Raw genomic sequence first — 19,820 nt, forward strand, 5'->3', positions numbered from 1 at the left:
ATGTCTATATATCCACAGTTAATTAAAATTCTACTGGCAGATGCAGCTGCTAGAAATCTAGACAGTAGAAGAAAATGTGTAATGAAATATGTTCTATTCTGAGGATTCTGAGACCACAGATGTTTCACTTTTTTTTTTAAAGTCATGTAAAATAATTCATTAGCTATCATTGTTAACTCACAGAGGCTCAGAGATACCTAAGACTAGAGTTCTGCAGAAGGATGAAATAATTATGGGCTCTGGGCAAGGAATCCATCACTCATGCTGGAAATCCTGCAAGGGGTTTTGGCCTTTCTAACAAAACCTCCCTTCCATATCAAAAGGTGGAAGAATATTTCATTGACATTGGGAGTATATTGCAGTCACATTACATTAGTCTTCAGTATCTTTAGTAAGTCAAGGAAGAGGGTCAGCCTCTTTCTCCCAGAGTTAAATCTCAATTATTTCTTTTCATTATTGCTAAACCATAGTTTAAAAACTTATTCTACAAAAGACTTGTGAAATATTTCAACAGGTTTGGCAATTTGTGGGAGTGGGGGTGGGTATGAGGGTGTTGTTTGTGGTTTTGTTTTTTAAACACAACGAATGCAATGCTCTTCGTTCAATTGGTTTCATAATGAGAACAATGTAATCGGCCAAGGAGTAGAAAGGTCAGATTGTTCATTATGAAAATGGAAATTTCACTCTCTTCATTTCCTGAAAGTGCCTTTTATTTTATTTCTTTATATATAATTTAAAATGAAGGATAATCTTCACTTGTTTACACACTAGGCAATTTCACTGACGTTTTAGAAACACTGTAGAGAGAATAAATCACAGATCCTTTCTTTAAGGAAAATAATTATTCCACTGATAATGCATTTATATTAAATATTACTAGATCATAAGAAAATGTAATTAACGGAAAGGTAGTTAAGGTCATATTAAATATTTTATTGACAGCTTTGTCATGTCATTAAATCCAGAAAGGAAGATTTATAAACTCAGAAGAATTTAGCTAGAAAACATGGAGAACAACTCTCTGACAAGCGGTTTTGCAAAAAGGAATCTGGACATTGAAAAGAAGTAAACTTGGAACTTAGCATAACAGTATAATGTTTCTTTAAAAAGACAAATAGAAAGGGATTTCTAAGCAGGCAAATAATTGTAGGTGTGGAGTTACCATTTCTCTGCTCAGCACTGAAAAATCTTTATTTGAAACAATGTCTCCAGTTTGTGTGCTGCTAATCAAGAAAGACATGAATCAAGTGGAAAAAGTTCAAAGAATAGCAAAAAAATTGTTTATGTAGAGATAAAGAATACTTGATCTATGGGGAAGATTGCATGAACTGGATTTTGTCAGTTGAAGGGGAAATCTAGGATGTGAGAGGAAAGGAATAATCTCTTCTTCAAGTTTTTGGTGGACAGGACAAAAAGCAAACAGGTTTAAATTGCAGGAAGAAAGATTCAGGAACATCAGAAAAAGCTTTTAAACTGTAAGCATAGTAAGATTAGGAACAGATCCTGTCGAAAGAGACTAGACTTCTTCATGGGTAGAAGCCTTTAACGATGGATTAGACAAGCCTCTGTCAAGGAGATAGGTATAGCTGATAGTACATGTGGGCAAGCAGTTGAGTTAGGTGACATTTGAGAGTCTTTCTTAGTAAATGATCCCGCAATCTTACTGAATTGTTTCTTGTTCCAGGCCAGAATTACTTTTTACATATAGCATAGAAAAGGAAACTGACATTTTCCTGTCGCTTTATGCTAATTATGTCCTTTTGAAATCACTAAAATTTCTAGTAGGTTTACAAAACCAGATTTAGAGGTTGGATTTTTTTTCTTTACGGACATAATATTTGCATGAACATTTAGGCATGAAACAGATGTGTGTAGGTGTCAGACAGCTCCTGATGACATAAATAAGTATTAGAATAGATCCTTAAATGCATGCCAAAGCTCAGTGTCATAAACAGAATTTGATTTAACAATACAGCAGTATTTTACAGCATTTTGGGGAAAAGGTAGAAATATATTAAAGTGGTAGGTGCCTGTGTTTTCATTATGGGCTGTACTGTGACATGCTTTGTTTAGGCAAATGGTAGCAGACATCAGAAATAGCTTCAGCAAAAGTCTTGCCTGGTATGAGCAAGGGTGTTATCATGTTATAAAATAAGCAGAATGGGCCTTCAAAAACCCTTTCATAGTTTATTTACAGAACTCGAGCATTACTGAGGGGAACAAATTCCCTAGATGTCTAACGCTTAGGGTTTTGTGCTCATGAGGTAGACTAAAGTTTAACTTTCTTTTACTGGTGGTCCTGAATTCAAAATACTTATTTAACATTTTCTACAGAGTTAGCATTGCAGTTGACAGTCTTCAGATACACCTACATTGCAAAACTGCAGACAACCTAAGCACAGATTTGAGTATTAGCAGTCACTTCTGCTGTGTGTTTGTTAGAACATTTGTTCTAACACCTGGCTAATAATTCTTAGGTAACACCTAGGTACAATCTAGGGGAAATACATGAATAAGGGCACGCTAGTTGAGACTGGAAGCCTTCAGATGTTAAGCATGAGCTACACAGTGCTACTTGCCTCTATGTCAAGAAACAGGCCCCTGTTGTGTCTTACTTATGACCAAAAACTATAGTTTTGGAATCTGAAACTCCAGGAGTATTCTTAATAGACTGCAATTATGGTGCAGAAATGGCTATATACTGTACAGGTGGCGAGTGTGAAGCAGAGCTTGGAAGGCTGGGGGTGAACAGCTGATAGAGATAAAAACATAGACTAAAGGCTGAAGACTTTCTTCTCCAAGCTGATGCAGGCAGTGAAAGGAGACACTCAGCAAGCTAAGTAAAGGTCACCCACTTCCCAGGACATCCAATGGGAATGTGGCGGTAGCTTTTAACAGGAGATCTCAGAAGCAATGGCAAACTCAATAGGTAATACAGCAGAAATTAACCAAAAGACTTCCGGTAGAATTTGGCTGAAACATTACACTGACGGTGTTTTAAGGAGTTTATACTGAATTAAAATTCATGAGGAACTAATAGACTTACCAGGTTCTGGCATAGTCCAGGCTTTACACTTAAAATGCTCACTGGGATCTGAAGGTTGACCTATTCCAACCAGATTTGCAGCAGCAACTTTGAATTCATAGAAGGCATCTTCTGTCAAATCCTCTACCTTTTTTGAGAAAACAATTCAATATATCAAAAGCCACGATTTATATTATTTTAATAAATTAAACATTTTAAAATAAGCATTGGTTAATTATCAGGCCTTACTCTTACTGTTCTGCTGGAGTATGGAAGGATCTAATTAGAAGATTTTACTCTGAAACCAATCACTGCAGAGATCTACATTGTGCTTCCATGTTTCAGCCAAATCATCCTACGAATAACAGCACTCAATATATTGGCATGAGAGGCTGTAAAAGCTTAGAATAAAGGTCCAAGGAGCCCATTCAATGAATGACCACTAGCAGATCCTTATGGGTGAGTGTTTTAACATGAAATAACCTTCTTGCATTGCTTATGAATGGCTATTCGTAAGTCATTCACTTAAGCAAGAGTTCAAATGGTGTTTTGGTCTAAAGAGGTCATAGTGAACTGATCAGGGAAGAAAGGAAACCAGGAAACTAAAGGAAAAGCCAATCCAATTAGTTCCACAGTGTGCTGATATAACTCTGGGAAAGACTGTCTTAGTAATTTTTTTCTGGCTTGTATGCATCTTTCTCTTAATATTACCTACCATTACTAAGTGAGGAAGTAAGCACTGGAAATGGGATGACCTGAATCCATGCTATACCTCCGCAAACATCCCTGGTAAATGAATCCTAACTTTTCTAATGAGTTCATCACCACATCACCATCTCATTTTGAGGTCAAGATAGACAAGCTATAATGCATATGCTTCTTGACACCCTGAGCACCTCATGGGAGCAGCACTCTTTCACCCTTCCTCTTCCAGATCACCTAAATATAATAAAGTCTTCTACACTTCCAACCTCTGCATAATTTTCCCGAAGTTATATTTAGTCATATGTCTCAAAAGAAAGGCACAGGTGAGGGTAGTACTTCTAGTGGACATACTAAACAGTTTTAGATTTTCATGAATAAATAAATAATAATGATATCCTTTGGGAAAATGTGAAATAAAAAAGGATTTTGGTGTGCTTTTTTTAATGGTAATAAACATATGATGGTATGGTAACAAACACGTCATGAGATAGCATCAAATACAAGACCAAAGCAAACAACATAAGCTAGGAAAAGTCATGCACTGATACAATTCAAACAGAATTTCCTGAAGATAGAGAGCCATGTAGTGTGATTCACAAGATAGAATAACAGCTCCGCCTGTAAAAATGGTTTTGAAATCCCAGGTTATTAAGGGAAAGACTATCTAGGGGTTCCCATAGAATTATTTATTCAGTGGGGTTTAAACCTTTAGTGATTTCTCATTTCTGTACTGTATATCTTAAGGCCTTCTCACCTTGCAATATGCCATAAAATTTTCTGTGCTACTAAAAACTTCTTGCTTTTATTTCCCATCATTATTTCAGATTTCAGTCATTCAAACTAATGTATGAAGATGCATCTTCAGGCACAAAGAGAGTTACTGGCAGGGCTGAGACTTAAATATCCAATTACTTAAACTATGAATGGTTTCCCTTGATTTAAATGACTCATTTGTTTACAAATGCATTAAAAATAAAAATATCTTAAAAGCATTGTTTAGTATTGCCCTTCCATGCCTATCCTACCTGCCCTTTTTTATTTCTCACCAACCATGCTCCATCTGCTATGTCAGAGATGTCAGGTATAAACTCACTCACAAGCATACATACCCCTGAGTGTTGCTGGCTGCCTTCTCTGTATGAAATAATCTTCCTGAGCTCATCTGCAGCATTATTTTCTACTTTATTGTCAAATAGCTGCTAAAGACTTATTTCTGCTGTGAGGTTTATAGGAAACTTTCTGACTTTCAGAAATAATTTTAAGAAATATTTGGGAATAAAATCTCGTTGTTCAACTTAAATTATCAAGCATCAGATTGATAATTAATTCCTACATCCTATCTTCCTAACCTTTCCTCATGGAAGTTCACATCAAAATTTTCCTGTTTTAAGAAACTGAATTCATTGTAAGTGCAACCAGAAAAAAATTATTTCAAAATTAAAATCATGGCTCTGGTACTCTGGAAAGGAGGCAATGAGGCATAATGCTAGGTTTATTAATATACTTCCTTTCCAGCTGAAGGCAGATTTAGAGAGTATGAACAGGTGCAGTTAGATTTGTTCTCAGCCTATCTCCATTTGATTTACAAGTCTCCAGTTCTATTGACAGCACGATCATATGACATCTGTTATCTGCTGGAAAGGCAACACAGCTAGGTGCACACACAGTCTAGGAGGTTCCTACAGAGCACTGATGATAACTTTTTGACACAGGTGGTAGAGAAGCCAAGGGGTCGAGGAGGCTCCTGGACCTTGTACTCACAAACAAAGGACTGGTTGGAGATGGGAAGTTTGGGGGCAGCCTTGGCTGCAGTGGCCATGAGATGATGGAGTTCAGGATCCTGCATGGAAGAAGCAGGACAATAAGTAGGATTACAACCCTGGACTTCAGGAGAGCTGATTGTGGCCTCTTCAAGGACCTGTTTGGAGGAATCCCATGGCTTGGGGCTCTACAAGGTAGCAGGGTCCAAGAGAGCTGGCTAATATTCAAGCATCACTTCCTCCAAGCTTAAGGTCAGTGCATCCCTATGAGTAAGAAATCAAGCAAAGGGGACAGCGGGACTGCATGGATGAGTAAGTAGCTTCTGGCCGAACTCAAACAGAAGAAGGAAGTTTATGGGATGTGGGAAAAGGGACAGGCCACTTGGGAGGAATATAGAGACGTTATCAGAGTATGCAGGAATGCATCAAGGAAGGCTAAGGTCTGTTTGGAATTAAATCTGGCAAGGGATGTCAAGGACAACAAGAAGGGCTTTTCCAAGTACAACAGTAGCACAAAGAAGATAGGGAAAATGTGGGCCCGCTGCTGAATGAGGTGAGTGCCCTGGTGGCAAACAACACAGAGAAGGCAGAGTTACTGAGTGCCGTCTTCACTTCAGTCTTTATTGCTAAGACCAGCCCTCAGGAATCCCAGACCCTGGAGGCAAGAAAGTCCAGATAAAGTAAGACTTTCCCTTGGTCAAGGAGGATCAGATTAGATGTCATTTAGGCAAATCTGACACCCACAAATCCATGAACCCCAATGGGCTGCACATCTGAGAGCTGAGGGAGCTGGCAGATGTAATTGCCAGAGCCACTCTCCATCATCTTTGAAAGGCCATGGAGAACAGGAATGGTGCCTGAGGACTGGAGGAAAGGCAATGTCACTGCAGTCTTCAATAAGGTCAGGAAGGATGACCCAGGAAACTACAGGCCAGTCAGCCTCACCTCCATCCCTGGAAAGGTGATGGAACAGCTCATCCTGGAGGACATCTCTGAGCATGTGGAAGAAGGTTATCAGGAGTAGTCAACATGGGTTCACCAAGGGGAAATCATTCTTGACCAACCTGATAGCCTTCTATGGTGGAAGGACTGGCTGGGTAGATGAGGGGACAATAGTGGGTCTTGTCTGCCTTGACTTCAGCAAGGCTTTTGACACTGTCTCCCATAACACCCTCATAGGTAAGCTCAGGACGTGTGGGTTAGGTAGGTGGACAGTGAAATGGACTGAGAACTGGCTGAATAGCAGAGCTCAGAGGGTTGTGATCAGCAACACAGTCTAGTTAGAGGTCTGTAGCTCATGGTGTTCCCCAGGGGTTAGTACAGGGGTCCAGTCTTCAACTTCATCAATGCCCTGGATGAAGGGACAGAGTGTCCCCTCAGCACATTTGCTGGTGACACAGCACTGGGAGCAGTGGCTGAGACCCCAGCAGGCTGCGCTGCCATTCAGCAAGACCTGGGCAGGCTGGGGAGCTGGGCGCAGAGGGACCTCATGGAGTTCAGCAAAGGCAAGTGTAGGGTCCTGCCCCTGGGCAGGAATAACCCCCCGCACCAGTACAGGCTGGGGCTGGCCTGCTGGGAGGCAGCTCTGCGGGGAAGGGCCTGGGAGCTCTGGTGGGCAGCAAGGTGCCCATGGGCCAGCAGTGTGCCCTGGTGGCCAAGGCCAGTGGGACCCTGGGGTGCATCAGGAGGATCATGGCCAGCAGGTGGAGGGAGGTGATCCTGCCCCTCTGCTCTGCCCTGGTGAGGCCGCATCTGGGGTGCTGTGTCCAGTGCTGGGCTCCCCAGTTCAAGAGAGACTGGGAACTACTGGAGAGGGCCCAGTGGAGGGATACACAGATGATGAGGGGGCGCTAGCCTCTCCCTTACGAGGGAAGGCTGAGAGAGCTGGGCCTGGGGAAGAGAAGACTAAGAGGGAAGCTTACCCAATGTCTAGAAATATCTTAAGGGTGAGTGCCAAGAGGATGGGGCCGGGCTCTTTTCAGTGGTGCCCAGCTACAGGACAAGGGGCAATGGGCACAAACTGCAACACAGGGAGTTCCACCTGAATATGAGGAAAAACATCTTTCCTTTGAGGATGGCAGAGCCCTGGCACAGGCTGCCCAGAGAGGCTTTGGAGTCTCCTTCTCTGGAGACATTCAAAACCTGCCTGGACACAATTCTGTGCAATCTGCTCTAGAAGAACCTGCTTTAGCAGGGGGTTAGAAAAGATGATCTCCAGAGGTCCCTTCCAACCCCAACCATTCTGTGATTCTGTGATCTGTCCTGCTAAATGCTTCCATCCTTTCTCTGCATGTTATTATACTGGCGATATATATAGTGCTCATTAATTAATTTACTTTATGAAGCATTTTATAGCTCATCCTGTTCTATGTAAAAAATGTGCTTTACACCTTTCACCTCAAAAATTTCCTCATCTGAATGGCCTTATTGGAATATCATAGCACAGGATGGCACTGATTCTCTAATCCAGTTTTTAGGCCTGTTGCACTCCAAAATACAAAATGGAAGGACTTGGTTTTGTTACAGTAATTTTTCTGCAAGAAAGTAGAACTCCGCCAAAAGCAAAGAAATGGTGCACATCAATGCCAGAAAGATAAGGATTAAAAAGTACCAACCGTATAAATCGTCTGGGTAATAAGGGAGGAATTGACTTCATGCCAGTTTTGATGGTTAGCTTCCCGCTTATCCATATAATAACCAAGGATTGGTGAACCTCCACTGTACTTCGGTGCTTTCCAGCCAAGGGTCATTGAATGACCATCACAGTTCAGAAGTGTGATACCATGAGGATATGATGGACAAGCTATAAGGAAATAAGCAACCTGAGAGTTAGGACAGAGTCTAAAACACTGCAGTGTAGAAGTTGTTTAGCATTTTTTGTACAGCTTTTTTTTTTTCCCCCTGCAGCATACTGCTATCAGTAACATATAAGTAACAAAGCAGTTGTAAAGCTGTTAATAAACATTAATTTTATCTTCAGACATAAATGTGGAAGTTTTTGAAACATCTGCCTAATGTGCTGCCCTCTCACGAGATAGCAAGAAGGAATAGATTATCTTTGGTATGGAAATGATAATGCCAGCAAAAATGTCTCCAGACCAAATATTGTTAGAAGATTGAAATTAACCAGATCTTTTCCTGTTAAGAAACAAATAAGCTGCTCAAGTGCTTTTGCAATACAGTAAGAATCACCCAATAAGAAAAAAAATAAGAAGGCGGCTTGAACTTGAATGAAATTAAGTCATGATTGTCTGATCTATGGACTTCATGGTTTCCCTCTCCTATCCCCCTACTAGATGCCTATTTCAGACTGGGAGTGCTTTCTGCCCTGTAAGGTATAGAAAAAATCTAGACTTTCAGTAACTTAACCTATGCTGAGGCAGAAAAGACACTTCCTTCATGAGTTGACCTGCATGAGTTTACTCCCATCTGTAGCAGAAGCAGAAGTGTCACCCAGACATCCTCCTAGAGATGAAGAAAACTGTTTTCCTGAGTTTTTTATGCCCCTACCACTAACAAACACCTTTCTAGCAGACACTGTTTTGTATTTGCCATCCATGCATGAAATTTTGCCCAAAGATACCCTTTCTTGACCCTGTTGTGCTGCAGTCAGCACAGGCTAAGCTCCTGCCTGTAAAGCTCATATGATATTTTCAGTTGAATTACGAGTATAACTTGAGAGAATGTAGCTTACCTCATTCAGAAGAGAATATTTTGGCAGAGGCCTTTAATACAGTCCCTGATCTTGTAGCTGTACTAATGATTAGCATGAAAATGGATAATAATCAGCAGAACTGATTTGTTCTTTTTTTCAAAGGTGGTGGTATACTCAGCAGCCATAAAATATGGCCTTTGCAATTATTACTGCTTCTTGGTAAATGACCATAGCAAACTCCTATACATACCTTTAAAATAATACTACAGGAAGATTCTATCCATGCTAATGTAAGTCACCTATAAATAGTCCTGCTAAATTTCTGTTAAGGCTATCAAAATAGATAAAAAACATCCACATCCCATAAGTGTGTGTGTAAGATCCGCGTGCTTTGAGCTTGGTGACATACCCCATGCAACCCTCATCCTCAAAACACACAGTGACAAAATAAAAGGTGCAAGTGCATTTACAACACAGGGGTGATAGATGTGCCATGTACCACCTACCCATATGAGACACACTTTTTCCTGAAAAAATCAAATAGAGTAAGTTTGTCAGTAACACCTCATCCAAATGTATCTTCTAATAGGCATTATGAAATATAAATCTTTTAGACGGTTATTTCTGACAAGTATGCCTATTGGTCTTCTTCTCCAAGAGATGGAGGACATTCAGATAGGGCAAAGGTGTTCTATTTTTAATTTTTCAGTATGAAAATGAAACTGTGCAGAAATGAAAATTTGATCATAGTAGCCCAGATCTGTGTACTTTTTGTTCTAAATAATTATCCAACCTTTCACCCGGCATGTATCATTCCCACTGAAGGCTGCACAATGATAGTTCTTACACTGAAATTTTGTTTGCAGGGTGCCACAGGAGGTAGACTGTGCTCCAACCTGAAGCAGCCAAAGGGAATTTTGTCTTTGCATCAGCCACACAGTAATAAAGTTTCCTAAAACTCTTTTTAATGAGCAGATTTTGTGCTAAACTGATTTGCACTACTCCAAATCACCCAGAAGCTACTTGTTTAACAATCCAGTTTCACGTTTTCTTTGTTACAGCTGAGGAACAGACAGCAACCTGATCATTATAGTGAATCTGACCCAATATTTCTAACAGGCATTATGAATAACTTAAAAAAAAAATAAAAAACCAAACCAAAAAACACGACAACGTCTTTTCTCTAGAACAGCCACATGCCAGAGCATAAACATCACTAAGAGGATGTGCTAAATGCTGCAAAATGTACTGTTATAACATATGAGACCAAAGGAGTGGATTGCTGGAAATACATAATTCATTCAAGAAACAAGAAGTCAAGTTGCACAAAATTATACTTACTAAGGGCTGCCTGTACTGTTATAGCCTCTGACTCCTGTGAGTTTTCACTGAATCCTACAGCATTCACAGCTTTCACACGGAAGACATACTGCTCTCCAGTTTCCAAACCATGAACAACAAACCTGGGTTAAAACAGTAGGATCACATATTAGTTTATATTTTATAGGAACCATTCCGTGCTGTAACATGAAATCCTGGCAACAAACAGAAAACTCAACTGCATGAGTGCTTCACAAAGGACTATATTTCTAAGAGGGAAACTGTGATGCAATGACTTACAATATAATACAACAACATACAATGTAATTGGATGGGACACTGGAATAAAAGTCACAGTACTCATTAAATTGCTATTGCTGATGTACCGGGTAGAGTCAGATAAACTAGCGATACAATCCCTCTGAACTCTGGCTTGCTCAACTCTAATCTATTCTGGGAAGGGAGTATATTTTTCACTGTGTTTTCATAGTCATTATCAAAACCAGCTTTCAGTTTTGAGCTCAGGTTCTAGATAATTACCGTAGCACAATAGTCAGAACTGTCTTACTGTAGGATATGTTCATATATGAACAAATGAAGTGTTTTTTCTTATTTTTGTGCTGTCCCAATCCCTTTGACGAAGAATTAGCCTCTACATTTTCTTTGATCAAATTCCTTGACTACTTGGTCAAAGGATTTGGCAGAATACTCACTCAAAATTAATTAATAACTGACAAAATACACTAAAAAACATGATGTATTTGTTACATGCCCATAAGAAAATACAAATTACGCATCTAAACTTTGCATTTGGTGAATGATTACAATAAAATTAAACATGATTATCACACAGGAAATTACTTGAAGAATCACATAATGAAGTATAATATTTTCAGGAGTGAGTACAAAAATCATCAGAAATACAGACAGAGCTAGCATGATGACAAGGGAACTAGAAAAAGGGGCTACTGTCCTTTACCCATAGATTTAGCAGGTCAGGGAGCCCTGATGTTTCTGGGACAGGACACTTGGATTTCCTGCACAGTAGTGCCAGCAGCCAAAGCACTTTCCCTACCATATTTATAGCAGACATGGCCTGCCCTTTTGCCCTGATGTCCATGGACTACGGGAAAGCTTCCGAGTTCCCTCTTCTTCTCATAGTCTTCCTCATGTGCATCAGCTCTGTTTATCCCACAACACAATTCAGACTTTTAGAAAGTCATTCATCTTATGCATACTCAAAGAATCATGTCTCTGGAACCTGCTTTTATAACTCAAAAGTCATGGAATACACAAAAGATGCTTCCCTTTGGAGATTTTTTTTTTAAAAAAGGAGGGAGGTGGGGGGCATGACACACGACAAGTCTGCCCTGCAATCTGAAAAGCTTAGCTCTGAGAATTTGTACACTGTTTTTCTTCACATTCATTCAACATTCTCCTTCCATGATAACACCAAAATTAGCTTAAAACTATCCTACAGTTTTCAAATCTCCCCAAAATACAGAAGTACTGTCAATACCTGTTATATTTAATAGGTTTATGATTACTAGGTTCCCAGTGATTTGATCCCACCACAGAATAGTCAATATAGTAGCCATACAAATCCTCTTCATGTTTTGGTTTATCCCATTGAACTACCACTGATGTTTTTGTATTTCTTGTTGCCACTACTCGACCAGGTGCAGAGGGGACAACTAAGAAAAAGAGAGAAAACATATACTACTATGAAATACATAAAAATAAAAGTGAGCTGAGGTAGATGCAACACTGTATACTTTTATCATATTTAATCACTACAGCTATGACTTGTTAATATTGCTATATGAGATACATTTTAGTATATTTGTTTCACTGTAAGTCTGGATACTTCTATACATTGTATAAAGATATTTATTTTTCTATTTTATATAGAAATTTTTAAATAGAATATTTTCTATATTAAACTTACTCTAAGTGATGAGGCTCCCTACCTGTCTGATTTTATATAGATTTTCTGATCAGTGAGTTGTAGGAGAACATATTTTCAAATATCAGTGTGAATAAAGACGTACAGATATGAAAATGTTCTCTCTCAAAAGTTCTCTTTCAAATAAAGAGGCTTATGTATAGGTTATGTCCGTGTAACACTACTGCATCAGTAAGAAATGCATGTAAACTGTAGAGCTGTGATAGCATGAGTATTAGGAAATACTGCTTTCCAGTCAACTAATGACAACCCCAATTCAGAAAAAGCCAGCTTTTCAGGACAACTTTAAACATATGTTTGACTGCTAAGTGTTTAGCTAAACTTAGCTAGATGGATTTCACAGAAGCATAGGAGCATTGATTAGAAGAGGTCTTTGAGGATTGTCTAGTCCAACCTATCACTAAGAATGGGATTATCTCCAACACTAAACTGAATTGTCAGTCACAGGTCTGTCCAAGTCTTGAAAACTTCTGACAATGAAAATTTCACAGCTCCCCTGCACAACCTCTTCCAGCATTGCACCACTCTTGCACCTTTTTCACTGAGAAAATATGTCCAACCCAATTTACTAAGCTACAATTTGTGACTGTTGCCTCTTTTTTTTCTTTTTTCTTTTTTTTTTTTGTCATCTGGTATTGCTGAGAGCAGTTCCGCACCACCATCTTTGTAAATCACCGAACTAAACAAGCACAGCTATCTCCATCTCTCTTCACAGGTCACAACCTCTAGGTCCCTGGCTATCTTGGTTGCCATCCCTTGGCCCTCTCCAGTCCCTCTGTTCCTCTACATCCATGCCTCTAGTCTAAGGAAGCCAGAACTGGAACCAATACTTCAGGATCAACCTCAGCAGCACCAAGCAGAAGCGGATAAAGCTTCCTTCAATCAGTTGACTACAGTTCTCCCAATGTAGCATAGTACACAGTTCACTTTACATGCAGTGAAAGGTCACTGTTGGTTTATATAGATCTAAACACCTTGAATGTGCATAAATAGAACCAGAAACGTCAAGATCTAAATGGAAAAAAAAAAAAAAATCTTAGTAAGGGCCAACACACAGTCTGTGCCTGAGCTTTCATAATATAAGGAATGAATGCAGTGTCTCAGCCTTTCATGGTACATTAAGAGAGGCATCCAGCACTCATCTATTGAAGGCATTTTAAATTCCTCAGATTGATACACTGTAGAGAACTACAAGCAGCATGAAAGAAAAGAAAGGCAGCATTTTTTCATTAAGTCTTTCAATCTCACAATAAAAAAATAATACTTACCCACTGTTGTACTTTATGCAATAAATCTGTAAGATCAATTGAGTTCATTTTGAGATAGATACCTACATTTAGGACTTTATCTGGGTCTACAATCATATGTTCTTAAGCTGCCATTATAATCAAAGAGCTGGGGCTTAATTCAGTTACCCAAACAAATTCATTTAGGGCCATTTTAGAGCATCTGAGACTTCTTCATGGAGCTGCCATATATGACACAGGAGATACTGAACATCTACATCCCTTTGAAAAGGGTGAAAGCATTTCAAAATGTACTAGATTCTGTTTAGTCAATTAAACTGAGCCTCTGATCAGTGGTTGATCTGATCAGAGTCCTGAAAATTATTCATCTCACCCCAATGTAGATGCTTCGTAGCTGTGTGCCATGGGGCAACTTTCGGCAACATCAGCCATTTGAGCTCCATCAGCATGGAGCTCCATCCTGCAGTTGCCACAGTGAGAGCAGAGGCATCTACAGCACCTGTAGATGCCTACAGGGAAACATCAAAATTTAGCTGTTCATTTCAAACTGCATATTATTTAACCACTCAATTCAATTGCATAATATTAAGTGTAATTTTGGATGGCCTAGGATACCCCATCCATCCTCCAGTTTGTGCCCAAGAAAGAAAGCTACCCATAATTCCTGCAAAATGATTGCCAACCCCATGAAGTTGTTTCAGCTACTCTCAGGAATGTCAAATGGTGCTATGTGCAGGCAACCAAAACAGGCCATATGCGTCTGATATATTTTAGTTCAGGTGATAAACTCCACCTCTGAAAATACTCCTGCAGTTTCTCTTTAAAATACCATATTCTGCTTTCTACTTTCAGCTATAGCTATGATTTATTCAGAACATCTTGCTTTAACCCCTAAGGGATAGTCCATTTTCTGTACTAAGTGAAATAAATACAGAGTTTTTCTTCCCTACTTTGGGGCATGTGGAATGGTTTAAATAATTTATATGCATTAATGAGACATCAAATCAAGAATACATAAAAGCAAAAGATGTTTTTATCTCATTATGTATAGCTATAGACAAAGCTAAAAGTGATGGATTACATTTCTTAAAATAATGGTAAACATTAAGAAGGCTATGGCTATCAACATTTAGTGAACTATGGTATATCAGATACTGTAAATATTTCTTATATTTCCAGCAAGTGTGCTAGTAAAATATGTGCTCTTAAGGTGACAGCTGTCAATACATGGGGCTTTTATATGTGACCCCTGCAAAACTGCAAGAGCAAACCAAATATTTGAGCAACATGATGAGTAACCACTCCTTAAATTTTCACTTGTGTTTGTGAAAGTGGCCCCAAGATAAACACTTTTCATTTGTAAGTTACCACTGAATATGTAGATGTATCTTTCCCCTACCCCTGAAATCCAGTCATTTGCATGACACAGGAATTCTGCATCAGCAGTAATTTGCAATTTAGAATACTAAGAAAGAAATGAAAGGCTACCTTATCTAGCTGAAACTGTAGGGAATTAGGTAGTATATAATTACCTGAGCCAGACAATACAATCATTAAGTTAGCAATTAACCTGTATTATCCTATTTTTTTACAAGTCACATTAATAGAGCACTCTGAAGAATAAAAACCTAAAATTAATTTAACTTTTTAACAATTATTAGTCTCAGCAAGGAGACGTGATTATTAAGAAAGTTTTGGAATGTTTCTAAAAGTTAGCATCTTGGTCTTTTTGAAATTATTTACAGTATTGAACACAAATTGATTTGATTACTATTCTTGTAATTATACTAATCTAACTATAATGAGAGTTCTCTATTTCCATTTTGTAATATATGAATTGTATTTAATATTAATACCTTACAATTAATGCCTTACCAACAGTATCTTGTGGTTGAATAGGTTCTGTGATTTCAGATGGATCGCTGATGCCATGCTTGTTTGCTGACAAGACTCGGAAAACATACGATTTTCCTTCTGCAAGGTCAAACACTGCATAGCGAGGAGATTTTACTGCGACCTGTGCATTGACTCTTTGCCAGCTTCCACTGCCAACCATAGACTACAAAAAAAAAAAAAAAAAAAAAGCTGTGAATCACTTCTGTGAACTGTCAAAAATGAACATTGCATCTTGTCATGAATTTATTTCATAGCTATGAGAGAAGGGTCACTCTCAAATACCTCACTTTAACATATGCAAATTTTCATAGCTCATGCATTTCATTACTCTGCGAAAGGGTCTGAATACCTCACTGAATGTCTCCCTGCCTGTCTAGACTTCAATATATGCACACTTGTACATACAGCTAGCCTTCACTTAGGGCCACAACTGTCAACTGTGACTGGTCCCAAAAGAATTACTCTCATGTCCTGCAAAACTCACTTGAACACCCAAAGGTTCAGTATAAAAAAAGCAAGTCCTAATCCAAATTCTGAAGAAAGGTAGGGAAGGGGATGCTATTTTACTCACTGCTTTATCTTTATTTATTATATTAAGTAAGTTCATGTCCCTAAAAACATTCATCAAATGAAATAATTACTTTTGAATATTCTCAATGCAGCAGCTGAGCTAACCATCACCGCAACTGCACGTGGAAGAAAGCCAGAAAACCAGCACTCTGAGAGAAGTCTGCCGTCCATTAGGTTCCCTAGATAAACTGTTGGTCCAAAACAGAAATTAGTCATGGATTCTTTCAACAACTTTAGTAAAACCCAAGTGCCCAGTAAATAGCTTAAATAAAATTTTGTTCAAGCACAGGAAGGTGCATACAAATTAAAAGTTTATAAAATTCTGGAACAGAGAGTCTGGGAACAAAACCTGATAGACCATGAACTTCTTAGAGGAGGAAGTGTTTCATGGGTGCTTGGAAACTACCTTGTGTATAATGAGGCCTACTATAGATAAATAATAAAAATGTAAACAGCTGGGGCCCATATATCAAAATATTTTCATAGATACTGAATCCACCTAGTGTTCTTAACAGAAAAAAAGAAATATAACATCCGTTTTTTCATCATAAAAATATGGAAATATTAAATAAGCATTATTTTTACATATATTTTACTTTCTGGCATGAAAAACATTAATTGTTTTACTTCATTTTCACAAAGGAAAGAATCAACATCACATTTTATTCTGTAGTTTGATTTGGTTTATCTGTTAAATAATGATTTCAAGGGAACATTGCTATACAGCATAGAGAACTCATTTCCATTTTGTGTTTCCTGAAGCCTTTAAAAATACATTTTTATTCTTCAGCACTGAGTCTTCTTTATTTTAAATAAATTAACAAGAAATTGTGCTTTTCAAAATTAACAGATGACTGTTGAAAGCAAAAAACAAACATTCACCTATGAACTGACTGAGCTATTCATATGTAGAAGTTATTTATATGCAAAAAGATTTTAGATTCAGGTATTAATTAGTATAATGAACCTTTTCTTTCTAATAATGGTCTTTTAGTTCTCATTCTCACTTTCCCTCAGTAAGTTTGGCATTTAATTAAGACTTGTTCATCATTGTCATTGCTCTATACTGTGTCTGGGGTTATATAAAGCCATTTCTGCAAAACAAGCAGACACATATATATTTTCTAATTCATACTTAGAATGAAATTCAACTAATCAAATGTAGGTGTCCACTCAATGTAAATCTACATCTGAGATTTTTATCTGAGCTATTTCTTCATATTCTGGAAACAAGATATTTTCATGCCAAGAGTGATTCAAAATCCTTAAGTCAGTATGCTTGACATTTATCGATAACAGAGGATGTATACAAGTGGGAATAAGCACAAATAAGTACAAAGACATGCTATTTTATTGCACAGAAAGAAAACTAGATATTTATTTCTATGGAAATTTTCATTACTTCTTTTGAACGTGAAAGACAGAGTGGGAGAAATCATGGACGTGCTTGCTGGGAAATTTATCTAGTGACTGGACTTCACTTGACACATATTGGTTCAACACCCAGATGGTAATGGATGATGAAGAATGTAGACATGGGCTGTGAAGGCCTTTTGAAGTGGTAGTTTTGACTGTAATGAAGGAAAAGACAAGATGGGGGGTGTAAAAAGAGGAGTGATGTGAGCAGAATGATTGTCTGGGAAATTAACTTTGGAGGAATATTCTTGACAGATGTGAGAAGAAAAAAATGACATGGTAAAGCCCTGAGAAAAGGCTGTCACAATATGAAAGATGCAAATTGAATGTGTCCAGTTTTACGGACAGTTTTAATGTTTGTGGATCATTAAGATGGGGTATATGCTAAAGGCATAATTCATAAAAACTAAGTATAGTTTGGCATGTAAGGGTTTTAGAGGTCAGGTACCATGCCCAATTTACCTACTGGGGAAACTTTGTAGCAAGGAAGAAAGATTATGACTTCTGGCTATAATCCAAAATACTTAATTTAAAAACCTGGCTCAGGGAACAGATGTATCTAAATCTTAGTAGCTTAGATGGGAGAAGAACAGATCTCTCCCACTGTAATCACTGCAATCCCCTGTCAAGTCAAAGGGAAGAAGAAGGTAGCTATGAAGGCTACCAGGGAGCAGCGAACTTGAGAAAGGCATCTGCCTCTCCACTGAGCTTACAGGGAATAAATTGGAAATGTCAGGGTATAGCAGAGAGTGTCATAAGCCTGCAAAAAGGAAAGTGAGGATCAAATTATGAGTTGCTGTTTATTCCTTGCTCTACCACAGGACTATCAGAAACTTCCCTTTAATACAAGCAGACTGCAAACTTCCCAGTCTTGCCTGTTAGGATTGTAAAATCTTAAGATTTTTCTATTAAACCTCTACCTTACACATGTAGTTTCTTTTCATTTTAGACAATAGTAAGCAAATAGCACAGGAGCATTCTTTTTCCCGGACCTTGAATTTCAATGCTCATTAAATCATGTAATAAGAGATTTGATTGTCCATGCTTCTCTAACATCCTATTGCCAAATCCTGTGAGACCACAGAAATTGTTAGGTTTATTGTTCATTCTGTAGTTCTAAAAATTAGTTGAATGTAATTGCACACAGCAATGGAACACCTTACAGCTGAATGCCACCACTGTACAGTACAGTACCTTCTCAATGAAATACGTCAGTGGCTCCCTGCCACGGGGAACAGGTGGATCCCAGCTGAGTACAACATATGTTTTGCTGATTTCTGAAGCATGTACATTGGTGGGAGGGCCTGGAATCTGAATGTCGCCTGGAAGAGCAATAAATGTAGTGAGTGTTAAACAGCAGATTAACCCTTGGGTCAGCACTCATGCCACAGCTCATCTTTCTGAAGTCCCACCCTGCAGTGCAATGCTCAGCTATTAGGGGCTACGGTATCATCTGTGCAGCTCACTTGCCCACTTCAACAAAATTCTAAGAAATAAAGCATCAGTTTTAAAAGCTAGTTATTTACTTTTTCAGTAAAAATTAAATCTGCCCCCTGAAAACCTGTGCATTTGTCACATTTTGTTTCTTTGATCACATTTGATCTGCTGGACAGAATTCCTTAGAAAAAAAAACCTACTCACTATATGCAAACAAGAAATTTTTTTGATCAAAGGCAGAAGTCTAAAGGGTTATTACAAGAAGTGAGACTAGAAGAAGATATCTGGAAGGGATGAACAGTAAGCAGAAAAGCAGCTTAAAACAAAGTGGAAAGCAGAACCTATCAGCAATGTGTGCTGTAACATGATAGTATTGGCAACCATATAGACGTGGATCAAACACATAAAAGTATGTCACCAGCCCTCTGGTGACTCGACCAGTTGGTGTGGCCTAATCAAACCCTCTCCTCACTCACTCTGCAGGGTTACGAGGCAGGAGCTGAGTACCCTGGGCCAGGCTGGAGGAATTTAGTGTGGCTCTTTGCGATCATGCTCACCCATTGCAGTCTGAGAAGCCACCAGTTTTGCTGTCCAAGCAATTACAATGGTGTAAACCCGTATTAGATAGGAGAGGCTAGGATCTATGATGGACTGCTTCAGGCATAGCTACACAGCCCTGAAGAAGCTTCTTCTTGGTAACAGGTCAGAAATGGCAACTCAGCAGATAGCTACAAATATTTTATTTTATGGTTTGCAATAGAGAAAGCAAAAAGTTTTGTTCTTTTAAGGTACCTTTTGCCACTTCTCAGGCTAGCAAGGAGCA

General features: G+C 38.6%; 1 protein-coding gene across 1 annotated transcript in view; it reads right to left on the reverse strand.

Annotated features, from left to right (window-relative positions):
* The window catches only part of MYOM2 (myomesin 2), a 76,931-nt gene that overhangs the window by 32,004 nt on the left and 25,107 nt on the right, over positions 1-19,820 (reverse strand). Inside the window, exons 13-18 of the mRNA XM_055714941.1 lie at positions 18,755-18,882; positions 15,554-15,737; positions 11,985-12,159; positions 10,487-10,608; positions 8,106-8,293; positions 3,047-3,173 (exon numbers count right to left, since the gene is read on the reverse strand). Of these exons, the coding sequence (XP_055570916.1) occupies positions 3,047-3,173; positions 8,106-8,293; positions 10,487-10,608; positions 11,985-12,159; positions 15,554-15,737; positions 18,755-18,882 (924 nt within the window). The remainder of the gene's footprint in view (positions 1-3,046; positions 3,174-8,105; positions 8,294-10,486; positions 10,609-11,984; positions 12,160-15,553; positions 15,738-18,754; positions 18,883-19,820) is intronic.

The sequence above is a fragment of the Falco cherrug genome, chromosome 6, assembly GCF_023634085.1.
Source record: "Falco cherrug isolate bFalChe1 chromosome 6, bFalChe1.pri, whole genome shotgun sequence".
NCBI classification, from domain to species: domain Eukaryota; kingdom Metazoa; phylum Chordata; class Aves; order Falconiformes; family Falconidae; genus Falco; species Falco cherrug.